The 15,119-nt window shown below is 33.9% G+C and overlaps 1 protein-coding gene and 1 pseudogene across 3 annotated transcripts in view; one reads left to right on the forward strand and one right to left on the reverse strand.

The window, feature by feature from the left end:
- Nucleotides 1–15,119, reverse strand: part of LOC114243892 (uncharacterized) — a 404,128-nt gene that overhangs the window by 136,223 nt on the left and 252,786 nt on the right. For all 3 annotated transcript variants that reach the window (XM_089738725.1, XM_089738726.1, XM_089738723.1), the window contains exon 3: nucleotides 1,676–1,889. In XM_089738725.1, the coding sequence (XP_089594851.1) occupies nucleotides 1,676–1,889 (214 nt within the window). The remainder of the gene's footprint in view (nucleotides 1–1,675; nucleotides 1,890–15,119) is intronic.
- On the forward strand, nucleotides 3,438–4,792 carry LOC149499832 (uncharacterized; annotated as a pseudogene).

A 15,119-nucleotide genomic window follows, 5' to 3' on the forward strand; every position in this document is an offset into this window, starting at 1 on the left:
AAACGTTCAACACATTATGAATTATATTTCAAAGATGAAAATCTAAACTAATGATAGGAATGTAAAATTTAAATTAATGTCGTAGCCCGCGGTTAGCGTTACAGCTAGCGTCCTGTAGACGGCAAGCCAGCCAGTTTCCAATGCAAAATTCCTTATTTGAAATTCAAAACAGCGAACATTCTCGAACGTCCGCCATGATTCTTCCCGTAAAATAAAATAACTTAGTAACAACATCGTAGTCTGAATGCCAATTGTGTTGACAGTAGGTGTCAGCGGTTTTGTCGAAGCTTCATTGACCTAAATTTGTTGGGATGTAATTCTTTCATCGACCAGTGATTGAAATGAAACCTTATTTATCAATTTTTTAGTTTTATTTATTAGTCAAAGTTTTATTTAGTATTCGATTTATTTATGTTATATTTCAGCTAATTTTGATAGAAAACATATTGAAGTTTATCTCAAATTGAATAGAATGCTAAGCATTTCAATTGGATTTCATTAGAGGCTAAATAAAAAAATAAAAAATAAAATAAAGGCGACGAGTTGTGGAAACTTTAATACCTCCGCATAGTGATCTAAGCTTTGTGATTCAGTCGGTATGCAAATGGTGAGGCAGTTCGACGGGCCGCATTTATCAGTAGTTGCCAGTCATGCGTCGCCTTACTGCTTTGTGACCTAATTTCACGTCAATTCGCACGGTTTTAATGTGACGTTCTCGCCACCAATTCAGTATTCCGTTTACAATATTGTAATTTGAATGTTGACGAATGTATGTATCTATAGTTTTATTTATGTTTCAAAAAATATCTAGTACACGATTTGGAAATATTTATTCGTTACATCACCGATTACCGTTTTCATGGATGAAAATCATAATTTTCTTGGGTATAATAATCTCTATATATAAAAATGAATTGCTGTTCGTTAGTCTTCATAAAACTCGAGAACGGCTGGTCCGATCTGGCTAATTTTGGTCTTGAATTATTCGTGAAAGTCCAGGGAAGGTTTAAAAGGTGAGAAAATATAAAAAAGCTCGGAATTATATAAAAACAAACAATTTTGTTTTTCGTTTGATGTGTCCCCTTGACGTGTCTTTTATTTATCGATTGAGGCACTACGAAGTCTGCCAGGTCAGCTAGGAGTATAATAATACCAAAATATACCCGTAGCTTTTACGCATATCAAAACTAAATTGTTTAACGTATAATAAAAATTAATGTATAATAATGCATTAATTATTGAGTAAGCGATGTTCACACCATAACGTCCATGTTGAAATAGTCCTGGAACCGAAGTTTTATTTGTATTGTATAACTGCTATCATTCAAACCAGAATGTACCACTAAACTAAATACATATTTATAATTTGATGTCTAGTATAGATTTGAAAAAGTTATGTTAATTCGATATTATTTTTTTTTGTTTAGATGGGTGGACGAGCTTACAGTCGACCTGGTGTTAAGTGGTTACTGGAGCCCATAGACATCTACAACGTAAATGCGCCACCCACCTTGAGATATAAGTTCTAAGGTCTCAAGTATTATTACAACGGCAGCCCCACCCTTCAAACCGAAACGCATTACTGCTTCACGGCAGAAATAGGTGGGGTGGTGGTATCTGCTCGTGCGGAATCAAAAGAGGTCATACCATGACTAAAAAAAAAAATTTCACTGACCGATATCAGCCGCGGCGTGCAGGAGGTCGGCCAGCAGTTCAGGCTCGTGGCAGGCGATGGCCAGACGCTCTTCGTGGAGTCGCGCTGCATCAAGCTCGCCCGGGGCCACCTCTCGCAGCTGCAGCGCCACAGCACCCTCGCCGCCGACCGCTGCGCTGTACATCAACACGGCACGCGGCGAGAACCTCGGCAACGGCAGCCGCGATGTTTGCACCTGAAGGAAAAATGCCCGTTCAATCATCAAAGAATGTTTTTTGAAGTGAAACTTCTTTAAGCGCCTTGTGAGTGAAATTTAACTCGCGACAGATTCGTTACGGCTAGAGAGAAAAGATACAATTCAGGAAGAGCAAGAGTGAGAAAAGAGACAGAGCGTCTTGCGAACCACTCGACCGTGGAGAGAGGGAAGGGACAAAGCGAGCTAGGTCGTTTCTCTTATACACAGCATTCTACAAGATAAATTTGATTTAAGGATGAAAAATGAAGAAAACTACAAATTAACAACCTAAATGCCACCACCCATCTAGAGACATGAGTTCTAAGTCTTAGTTTGATAGTATAACGACTAACCCACTCTTCAAACCGAAACGCATATTGCGTCACGGCAGACATAGGCAGAGTGGTGGCACCTACCCATACGGGATCAAAATACGCCCTATCACTTCTATAAGTTATTACCATATCTTATACCTTTAAACGAGTAATTCTTGTAAATTAATATATATGTATATAATCTGAATCTCGGAAACGGCTCCAACGATTTTCATAAAATTTAGTATACAGGGGATATCGGGGGCGATAAATCGATCTGGCTACGATTCATTTTCAGAAAATGTTGTTTTATTCGTGTTTTCAATAATCAACTCTTCCCGACATCTATTGGCGAATAATAATACTATTTTTCTTAATTGAGGGCAACTAACCGCTTTAAAGACACAACAAGATGACGTTATCAAAAAAAAACCGGTCATCATCTAGTATATCCCTATCATCGATAGGACTATGAACAGGATCGGGGTTGGGCAGAGTAATCACTAGATCTAACAGGAAATTTCAGAAGCGCAAATAGTCGTTGTTGATTTGATGTTTATTTTATGTGTTTAAGAGCTGGATAAGAAATTACATAAAACTACGAACTTTGGGATCTTTCGTTTCTGATCGTAAATAGTTTTTACAACTTCGTTTTAAGCCCATGTACTGCAGAGATTGATTTATTGTTTTAAAATGTGTTTAATGCGAAATTGAACATCTTCATGCTCTTAAAGAGAGCTCGTAATTTCAAAGATAAATGTAATGTATTTTTATTAAAAACAGCATGAAGGTTGACCGCCTGAGGAGTGAACGCGACGAACGTAATGTTGAATAATAAAAGAACGAAATCTTGGAAAAATACTCCTTGAAAAAGTACGCAGGGAAAGTTTCTAAGTTTCTGTGAAAGGATCGACGCTCTGACGAAAAAGTTTCACTCACTAACCTCCTTCATAAAACTTGTATTCGCACTGTAGATAATGTTTACCTTAAGGTTGGTCAAAATCCCTTAAATATGTAGTTCCTATTGGATAAAGAATGTCCAATACTAATAGATCTTATAAATTGGAAGAAGGGAATAAATCCAACACATTTACATGTATATATATGTAAAGAAAGTTATTCCTTTCTTTAATTTTAATTATGTCACGCATGCGCTGTCGACATGTGCCGGAACGTCCGCGCATGTGCTGTAAAGTGGAGAACATATTAAGTGTATAATCTATGGTGGAGAAGCCTTGACAGATAAATATTATGTCATTGTATAAAATTTTATGAAAAATAATTTCTAACTAGATTATAAATAAACTTTAAATGTCGTTTCTTTGTCCGAAATAACAAGCAACACATTGAAGTTTTATTTTAATAAACATATAATACATATAAATAAAACAACATACCTAATAATCTTATAAAACGACATTTTTGTTTATAAACTATAATCAAAAATGGATAAACTACGTTTTGAATTTACACTATTGCCTGGAAGTGATGGAAAATCAAATATTCTTTCGCTTACCTCAATAACCACAAGTGATAATAAAGTCTATTCAATACCTGAAGAGCTACAAGCAATTAGTTATCATAAGGAAATATTGAAAACAGCCGCTTACAATAAGGTGAAAAATAGTTTGAAAAAACGATACCATGTCAGAAGGGTTTGGATTACAATGACAGATGAACTCAATAAAATATACATAGATGAAGACGATAATTTACAATTTGAGAATCAATATTTAGAAGAAATAAACCAAGAAAAAAATTCTGTTGCATATCAAACAGAAACCGGTACGCTGGAAAAATTGTTTGAGAAATTTGTACAAAATACACAGGAAGTTAAAGAACAAAACTTGACAAAAATTGCAGAAAAGTTTGTAATTGAAAAATTTACAAGTAAACATTCTAATGCTAACCAATGGATTGATATTTTTGAGAGTGAATGTAAACGCTTTGATGTAACAGAGGATGAAAAGAAAATAAAAAATACTTAGATTGTTTATGGATAAGGCTTGTGTGGACTGGTATAGTTCAATGGTAATAAAATTGACAATGAATTCGGAATGGTCAACTTGGAAAAACAAATTCTGTGAATCTTTTACAAACAAAGGCTGGAACCCAGTTAGATACGCACTATTCTTTAAATATAAGGATGGTTCATTATTGGATTACGCCATGAGAAAAGAAAAACTGTTATTGGATATGAGAAGAACAATTGACACAGATACACTAGTGGATCTAGTAGCAGCTGGTTTACCAGAATTCATACTAAATAGGATTAATAGAGAAACATTAAAAGATACAGTGGATTTGTTTAATGAAGTGAGTAAGTATGAACATTTGGTAAATAAAAAAAGCTATATGCCTATAATGAAAAATGAAAATATGAGAACTAATAATAGAAATGAAGAAAAATATGTATGCAAGATTTGTGAAAAGTTGAATAAAGGTTCTCGTTATCACCCTGAGTCCACGTGTTGGTTTAGAGCCAAGGAAGATGAAAAACTAAAGAAAAATTTCATTAAGCATGTAAACAATTCGGTGATAGAAGCAGAGTTAAACGAAACTAATCAAAAAAACGAATAGTAACACCATTAATTAATGTCAAACTACTATTGAATGATAAACTAGAAATATATGGGGTTTATGATTCTGGTTCAAATGTTTCTCTAATTAATTCAAAAATACTAAAGTTAAAAGGAAAAGGAAACAGTTTGAATGAAGCAGATTTAGTAACAATTAATGGTGTTAAAAAAACAAGTGGTTTGACAACCTTAAAAATAAAAATCTTTGAATTGGAAAAAAATGCTGATGTATACATAATTGATGAACCAAACTTCAAATATGATTTTCTGATTGGATTAGACTTAATAAAAGATTTTAAACTAATACAAAATGAAGATCTACAAATAACACAGAAATTTTACCTAAATAATAAAACAGAAGAAAATACAACTCATGAAAAGGCAAACATTGAAATAAATAATAAAGATAGCAATAATTCGACAAAAGAACACAAAATAAATTTTAATGAACATGTAAAAGAAGAAAATTTTAAAATTAAATTAAATCATCTTGATCGATATCAAAGATCGGAAATAAATACACTGGTTGATAAATATAAATCAGTTTTTGCGAAAGATAAATACGATGTTGGTACTGTTAACGGGTATGAAGCGAGAATCGACTTAGTAATGGATAGATATTGTAGCAAGAGGCCCTACAGGTGCACTATAGAAGATAAAAAAGAGATAGAAACACAAATAGCAAAATTACTAGATAATAAGCTGATAGAAGAATCCTACAGTCCTTTCGCTGCACCTGTAACATTAGCATTTAAAAAAGAAGAAAATAAAAGATCTAGGTTATGTATAGATTTTAGAGAGTTAAATAAAATAGTAGTACCTCAAGCTCAACCATTTCCCTTAATTGAAGATCTAATTTTAAAGACCAGGAATTGCAATTTTTTTTCAACGCTAGACATTAATTCTGCATTTTGGTCGATCCCTCTACGAATTGAAGACAAAAATAAGACAGGATTCGTAACCCAAGATGGGCATTATCAGTGGACTTGTTTACCATTCGGATTAAAAACGTCTCCAGCCATTTTTCAAAGAATACTTCATAATATACTTAGAAAGTATAAATTGACGGATTTTACAGTTAATTTTATCGATGATATTCTTATATTTTCAAAAACCTTTTCTGATCACATTAACCATCTTACACAACTTTTTGAAGCAATCAAAACAGAAGGTTTCAGGTTAAAATTTACTAAATGCACATTTGCTTCTGATTCAGTAAAATACTTGGGTCATATAATTCAAAAAAATTGCATTAAACCAGTAAATGATAATTTGATTTCAATAAAGGATTTTCCTGTTCCAAGAACACAGAAAAATATTAGACAATTTTTAGGAAAAATTAACTTTTACCATGGGTTTATACCAAACCGTGCAAAAATATTAGACCCGTTACATAATTTACTAAAAAAAAACCAAAAATTCATTTGGTCTGATAAATGCCAAGAAGCATTTGAGACTGTAAAAACCTTGCTATGCTCCCAACCAATTCTTGAAATTTTTGATCCATATTTACCAATAATTATATATACAGACGCTTCTTTAGAAGGTATTGGAGCTATATTGAAACAAAGACAGACTGATGGAACAGAAAAACCAGTGGCTTATTTTTCTAAAAAGCTTAATGAATCTCAAAAGAAAAAAAAAGCAATATACTTGGAATGCTTTGCTATCAAAGAAGCTGTGAGATACTGGCAATACTGGTTGATAGGTAAATCATTCACAGTTTATTCAGACCACAAACCACTAGAAAACATGAATTTGAAATCTAGAACAGACGAAGAGTTAGGGGATTTAACATATTATCTATCGCAATATGAGTTTCAAATAAAATATGCTCCAGGAAAGAAAAACTTGGAAGCAGATTGTCTAAGCAGGAATCCAGTATTAGAATCGGACAAAAATACAGATGAACTGTTAAAAGTTGTGAACTTGGTTAAATTACAAGATATTTTAATAGATCAAAATAAAAATGAAGATATACAAAGAAATAAAAATAAATTAATTGAAAAAAACAAAGTATACTTAAGAAAGGTCAGAAAAAGAGAAAAAATTATTATTTCAGAAGAATTTAGTATCAAACTCCTAAAAGAAGTACATAAAAACTTCTGCCACATCGGAATAGGTCAAATGCAGAAGACAATAAGTCCACACTATACGGCCAAAAATTTGATGAACAATATTAAGAAAGTTAGTAGAAGCTGTGAAACTTGTATTAAAAATAAATCAAGAAGTCATGATAAATTTGGTTTTATGTCTCATCTAGGCCCAGCTAAAAAGCCATTTGAAATAACCTCTATAGACACCATTGGAGGTTTTGGAAGCTCAAGATCGTCAAAGAAATATCTACACCTGTTAGTGGATCACTTTACAAGATATGCTTTCATATTAACTTCAAAAACCCAGAACGCTAATGATTTTATTAAACTAATTACAAATATAACAGAAACTGAAGATATTGGAATACTTCTCACGGACCAATACCCCGGAATTAATTCAAAAGAATTTAAGGAATTCCTAAAAGATAAACAAATAACGTTAGTCTTTACAGCCGTAAATGCACCATTCTCTAATGGCCTGAACGAAAGGCTAAATCAGACATTAATAAATAAGATCAGATGTACAATAAATGAAAATAAAAAAAAAGAGCTTGGACCACAATAGCTAAGGAATGTGCAAATAAATATAATGATACTAATCACTCAGTCACTGGCTATCCACCAAGTTATCTTTTATATGGAACGGATGTTACTGTCGTACCAAATGAATTAAAGCAAGGAAAATTCAATAATGATTGGATTAATGACCGAAAAATCGCACTTGAGAATACAATAAAATCTCATGACTATAATAAAACACTATTCGACAAAAATCGGAAATACTATGAATTTAATGTAGGAGATATGGTGTATGTGGAAAATGGAAACAAGCTTAACAGAAAAAAATTGGATGAACTGAAAATCGGACCTTTTAAAATTATAAACAAAATTTCAAAGTCAATATATAGAATAGATACAGGTCATAAAAAAACAGAATCAAACCTATTTCATATCACAAAACTTATTCCAGTTCCTGTCGTAAAAGAAGAAAATGAAGATGAGGAAATTGAAAAAGAATTAATTTAAAGAAAATTCTGTGTGAATTTTCTACTTTAAGAGGGGAGATGTAAAGAAAGTTATTCCTTTCTTTAATTTTAATTATGTCACGCATGCGCTGTCGACATGTGCCGGAACGTCCGCGCATGTGCTGTAAAGTGGAGAAGCCTTGACAGATAAATATTATGTCATTGTATAAAATTTTATGAAAAATAATTTCTAACTAGATTATAAATAAACTTTAAATGTCGTTTCTTTGTCCGAAATAACAAGCAACACATTGAAGTTTTATTTTAATAAACATATAATACATATAAATAAAACAACATACCTAATAATCTTATATATATAAATGAGTAATATATATTTCAGCCAAATCTATTAGTGAATAAGTAAGAATTTATATTTTCTTCAATATCAGTGTTGTTACGTGAGCCTATAAGTTGAAATTAAAAAGTTATAAAGTTTTTTTTAATTATCTCCATTATTGTTTTTTGTATTTATTCCCTTTTTCTAATTTGTGATTAAATTATAATCCTTTTATAAGCCTATAAAACTTTGTCCCGACTAAATTAGATGTAACCAAAATTAATTTTTGGTCAGAAGGTCTGACGTGTAGCTGCAACCCACTATTATTCCCTTATGTAGGGATATTTTTTTTCGCAATTGCCTTCTTCTTTTCATATTTTTCCTGCTCCTTCTATAACTTAACTAATATATTTTTGGAACGAAGCGTTCGTGCCTTTGTAGAGTAAAAAGAGTTTTTAAATTCAATTGCAACTTTCACGTCTTGTCTCAAAGCGTCCTGTGGAATCTATCCGGAACATTTTAATAGCAGCAACAGAGAAAGTAACGTCATCTGCAGCAAATAAAAACCTTCAATATTCATGTACTGTTTTATTGAGTGGAATCGAATAGTAGGTAGCATATTTTAGTTCTTTTGAATACAACAAATGCGATTTAATTATTATATAACCAGATGCTCTTTATTACTATTTACCTATTAGTTGGTGACCAAAATGTCGGTGTGTATTAGTCTAGTTCTAGAAGATCTAGAAGAGTTCCCAGTTCCTATGATTTTAAAAGGTAACAGGAGAAAATAGATATGATAACATAAATACTGCTCCCCACTTTGAGACCTGATCGTAATCTTAATTGAACTGTATAATAGTTGTCTCTCTTTTCAATTTATTTCTATTGAAACACGCAATTCGCGATAGAAATATGTAGGTAGGACTGTCGTTCAAGGCGTAGTCTCCTGTGAGAAATTGGGGGAGGTGAAGAACCTCGGCTTTTCTCTTCTCCCCTTCTTCCCTCTCAGGAGGCGCCGGAGTCCGACATAACCCGGTCCGTTACCCCCCTCGACCGGGTATCCGTAAAAGGATTGCTCAGCGTTAAAAAAAAAGGTAGGACTGTCGTAGTTACTCAATCACTCACACACATAATCATAATGACAAAAATAGTCCTATGAAATTAATTACAAACGACATTAACATTAAAATCTCACTAATTTATTGTAAATAGTACAACACAATTGTAAAGTTATTATGTCAATGATACCGAAATGGCTTCCTTTACATAACAGAACAAAGGATGTCAAATACTTAACATATTTTATTCAATAATCATATCTCATTGCTAGTTACGGACGTTTTGACATTAAATTTAAAGCTACTGAATTTATTTATTTTTCTCATATGTTTTTGTAAACTCAATTTTCTGTTCTATAGAGCAGATCTATAGAGTTGGAAACAGAATAGAAACGTCAAAAATGGCAATTATTTTATAAAGTACACACATCCAATTAAAAACAAAATAATTATCAAGTCGTAGTTAAGTTATAAACAAAGTGATTTCATTTTATTCGGCCTGTGGTTTTGCTGATAATTTTTAAATGCCTTTGTAGACCAATGAACATAGTTAGTTAGTCTGATGGTTGGTGCTAATCTGGTGGTGGTTGGCCAGCGTCGCTTATGGACGTCAGCAATGCCACAGCCAAGTCGTTGTTTAATCATTAGTTTATCTAGATCATAATGACTACAGACGTGTTTGTTTGAGTAAGTGATGTATTTTTCGGGGTCAAAAGCTACCCGTTATACTGTCCTGGCTCCTTCAAGCGACAGTACTAATTGATCAGTCACAAATCCGTAGCAGCGGCATCTATGTCTGTTTTACTTCCATCGTTTTAAAATAAACAAATATTATACGTCATCCAGAAATTGTCTTGGGGTCTTAAGTGCTACAGAGACCGGGCGTAGATTGAAATGTGTTAGCGCATATCGCAATACAATTTTCAATTACTGCTGCATGTTTTATTTCCCGGGTCCGTTCCACCGGCGGGAGTCGCAGAAGTGGCGTAACAAATGCAATCGAATGCCACAGGGACGTTTACGTTATTACCCGGACACTTGCAGACCGTCGGTAATGTGATTGAGACTTAGTCAAGGGAATAAAAAAAAAAAAAATACGTTCCAATAAAACCGGGCTCATATTATATCAATTTTAAACTAAGCAAGTAAGTATAACTATAGTGTATAACTATAAGTATATAGTATAACTATAAGTGTAACTATAAGTGTAACTATAAGTGTAACTATAAGTGTAACTATAAGTGTAACTATAAGTGTAACTATAAGTGTAACTATAAGTGTAACTATAAGTGTAACTATAAGTGTAACTATAAGTGTAACTATAAGTGTAACTATAAGTGTAACTATAAGTGTAACTATAAGTGTAACTATACTTGAGACCTTAGAACTTATATCTCAAGGTGTGTGGCGCATTTACGTCGTGGATGTCTATGGGCTCCAGTAACCACTTAACACCACGTGGGCTGTGAGTTCGTCCACCCATCTAAGCAATAAAAAAAAGTAAACAAATCTATTGGCGAAACTAAAACCAGTATTGCTACATTAAGTTGCTTTAAAAAAAACAATGGTTCTAAATTTTTTTTTTTTTCAAATTAAACAAAGTGCATAATTATTAAAATAGCGAAATCTTTAAACACTTGAATCTTGAGAAATGTACTGTCTCAATCAACGTATGCTTTAAGAAATATTCGATTTAATTAAGATCTTCATTAATTTTTTTAACAATAAATGCGGTTCCTGACAAATGTCCCAGACAAACCAGTACCTAGTGGTCTGAAAACGTGCGTACGAACCAGTACGTCCATTCAGACGTGCTTAAGCAGTGTGGTGACAGTGTGTACAGACAACCTTGAAAGTACTTTTTCGGTGGTAAAGCGCCTTGTGAGCCTGCAAGGGTAGATAGCACCACGCTGTCTATTTCAGCAGTGAAGCAATGCGTTTCGGTGTTGACCGTTTAGGCAGCTATTGTGCTGTAAAACGAAGACTTAGAACTCATGTGTCAAGATGGGTGGCAGTATTTATATTTATGTCTATGGATTCCAGTAATCATGTAACACCAGGAAAGTCATGAAGCAGTCCACCTATCTAAGCAAAAATGGCATACCATCCTACGCACCGTCCGGCTTCAGAATGCATTGCCCTCCACGGTGTATACTTCTTCAAACAATGCTTACTGAGAGTACTCCCCGATAGGCAGCGACTTGACTTTACCCTTGGCATTGTTGGGTGAGTGTGTTTCACCAGGAAAGTCATGAAGGAGTCCAATTATCTAAGCAAAAATGTAAGTAATTAAAAAAAAAAGCGTAGAATACGTAGCATCCAAAATTCCGTTCTAACATTTTAGTACTTCATTTAAATTTAAATTTCTGTTCGAGCGCTACACGAAAATCGGGACCTTAAAATTGTAGATTCGAAAATCTATATATTAATACGTGAAGCAAAAACTTTGTATCCCTTTTTACGAAAATTGCGCGGACTGAGGAGTATGAAATTTTCTACACTTATAGATAATATAGAGAAGAAGTGCACAATGCTAATATTTTTTTTAAATAATGCGTAAAAGATACATTAAATCAATAAAGAAAACATTACACACACCACATGCCATGTATTTGACGCACACACGCATGCATACTATTTATTGTCAAACTTTTGTTCTTGACGTCTGTGGTCAAATTGAATTTGCGAAGCAATTGCAATTGGCGAAATTTGTGATTATAGTATGTGTACAAACTTACAATTCCAAATAATTATAGTCGAATTACGACTGCTGTGGGACCTCTAGTTAAACATAGTTCGCTGGTAGGTTTCGGCTGAAAATTCAATGCATACTTTACATATATTCGACATATTAATGCGTGTGTTATGTGTTCAGATACGTTATGTAAGGTTCGTTCCCATTGCAAATTACTTGTGTAGTTCAGATAGCTTTACCGAAGTTTAATTGCATCGGGAAATGGGAAGCTTTATGGTTATTAATTTGAGTATGTTTATAGTTTGGTGGGCACAAATCCGTCAAAGAGTGTGTGTTTCAATGTTATTTAATAGTTTGTTTACTGAGTTTTAATGTAGATCGGGTAATATCGAATACTCAATTCATACAGGCTTAGAACTCATTTCCGTTGTAAGAAACAATTAATATACTTTTTCTCGCATTATTTGTTGTTTATTACAATTATTTAAATTGATTCTGAGGAAATTTACAGGCTCTCTGACATTGTTTAGAAACGATTAATTATTATTTGACAATGTCAAGTTTTCGCCTTAGTATTTAAGAGAAACAAGAAGTGACCACGTTCAGAAGGTATAATATGTACAAAATCTACGATAAGCATGTACTCTACGGTATAAAACGTAGCTTATAGAAATGGCGTTAAGCTATATAGAAGTAAATTTTACTTTTAGAGATAGAGATTCAACACATAATCCTAATTTATGACAAGAAACATGCGTATTTCACATTTTGCCAGTTTTTTTTTTTTTTTTTTTTCTTGGATGGGTGGACGAGCTCACAGCCCACCTGGTGTTAAGTGGTTACTGGAGCCGATAGACATCTACAACGTAAATGCGCCATCCACCTTGAGATATAAGTTCTAAGATCTCAGTATAGTTACAACGGCTACCCCACCCTTCGAACCGAAACGCATTACTGCTTCAGGGCAGAAATAGGCAGGGCGGTGGTACCCACCCGCGCTGACTCACAAGAGGTCCTACCACCAGTATAGATACAAAGTTGATACAAGAATTTAATTAATACGTGTTTTTAGATTTTTCATGAATGTATTTAGTTTTGTATCTCTACAGATCTAGACTAGGCATTGTAAAATCAATTCAACAACGAGCTTAACGAAATTGGAGTACATCTTGTGTAAACTCAAGGAAACAATTATGGCCTAGCAAATCAAGAAAGGTCTGCGTTTTGTACGTTGTGTCATTGAGATGTGGGGCTGTTAATCTGGTTTTGTGTGCACAGTTTGTTGTATGGTGGATCCCAGAGGCGAGCAGGTAATGAGGCGTTGATTACACGACGATTATCCCTTGTTGGCCGGTAATGATTATGTACGACGGTAATGAGGATTCCAAATAAGGAAGACAGTAATTTATTGCGTTTAATGTTTGTTTTTTTGGGTTGATTCTTTACTTGATACTGAAGAGTGCATTTCAAAGACATATTGATCAAATTTTTATTGGATTTTATGAGTAGGATTGAATATAGTTTTAGGGCTTAGCTTGTTTGTTTTTTGTTAACATTACACTGTTTTTTTATTGCCCTTGTAGGCAGACGAGCATACGGCCCACCTGATGGTGAGTGGTTACCGTCGTCCATGGACTTCAGCAATGCCAGGGACAGAGCCAAGTCGCTGCCTACCGACACCACCTACACTGTTATCGACAGTCGAGTTCGTAGCCCGCCTGATATGTAGTGGTTACCGGATTAAATCATCTCAATGTGAATGTGATGTGTGCCTTACCCACTTTGAGAAGCTAGGTCGAGCTTTCAAAGTTTATTGTATACTTCAAATCGGAATTCAATTATTATTAATTAAATTTGGTCTTGATCGATTTGGTAGTTTGAAATGCTACTATTACTTTTATCACGGCTTTAAAAGAAACGAGGAAAAAATGTTAGGTAAATTAATAAAAAGCTTAAATTTATTGAACTACGTCAGTTAAGCATTCAGTAAGCATTTAAATCCTTTTTTTAATTATCGAGGAATTAGTGGTGGTCCTGAGGCCTTCGCAGTTTCACCAGGACAGGTGGGCGAGCAAGGGCTCAGTCAGAAGGGGTGGGATTCTTTAACAGCTACCCAAGCGTCTCCAAAAAAAACCTAAGAACTAAAGAGTAGCGGCTTCGCGAATGAATCTACTACCGGATCGGAATCGCGACCCGCTGAGAAGATCCGGCGAGAAACTTAATGTTTAGGTTAGGTTGCACGCCGAATTCTGTGCCGAGTTTGACGAGTACGGTTACCGGGCCCCTTAAGCCTGCTCCTAGTGTTAGAGCTAAAGGTGTCTAATGCAAGGGTTATTAGATCTGATGGATTCGTAAGGACGTGAAATTTTCATCTTCTGTGGAGCCGATTGTCTATAAGAGATCGTATTTAGTAATAAGATAATAATTGTACATATTAACAATTTTAAATGTTGTTTGTGTTTTGGTGTCCAATAATGTATACCGTCTCTCTAAAAATTATATTTAGCGTAGTGTAATCGACGAACGTGGAAGCCATGAATGTGGAAGAGTATATTATTAACAATGTGGTAGCTCTCAGTGTCCCGGAGGACTGCGGTTTCTGATTACGACGCAATTATTCCCTTATGAACGCTAAATAAACACATTATGAGTGTGTTTGACTTATCGCAAACGAATTTGTGTATTTTTTTCTTTATACTTTTCGCTTTATTCCCATGAGTGATTGTTGTACCTAAGTCCCTTTTTTGTTTTATTTAATACTAGAGGTCCCACAGTAGTCGAAATTCGACTATAATTAATTGGAATTGTAAGTTTGTACACCATTATGATTGTATTTTATACTTCTATAATCACAAATTTCACCAAGACTACACTATAAAAATATTAACAAAGACAAACAATATTTAATCTATTCTCAATTTGACCACAGACGTCAAGAACAAAAGTTTGACAATAAATAGTATGCATGCATGTGTGCGTCAAATACATGGTATGTAGTGTGTGTAGCGTTTTCTTTATTGATATAATGTATTTTTTATGCATTATTTAAAAAAAATATTAGCATTGTGCACTTCTTCTCTATATTCTCTATAAGCGTGGAAAATTTCATACTCCTCCGTCCCCGCAATTTTCGTAAAAAGGGGTACAAAGTTTTTGCTTCACGTATTAATATATAGATAT

Source organism: Bombyx mandarina, chromosome 25 (assembly GCF_030267445.1).
Source record: "Bombyx mandarina strain Sakado chromosome 25, ASM3026744v2".
NCBI lineage: Eukaryota > Metazoa > Arthropoda > Insecta > Lepidoptera > Bombycidae > Bombyx > Bombyx mandarina.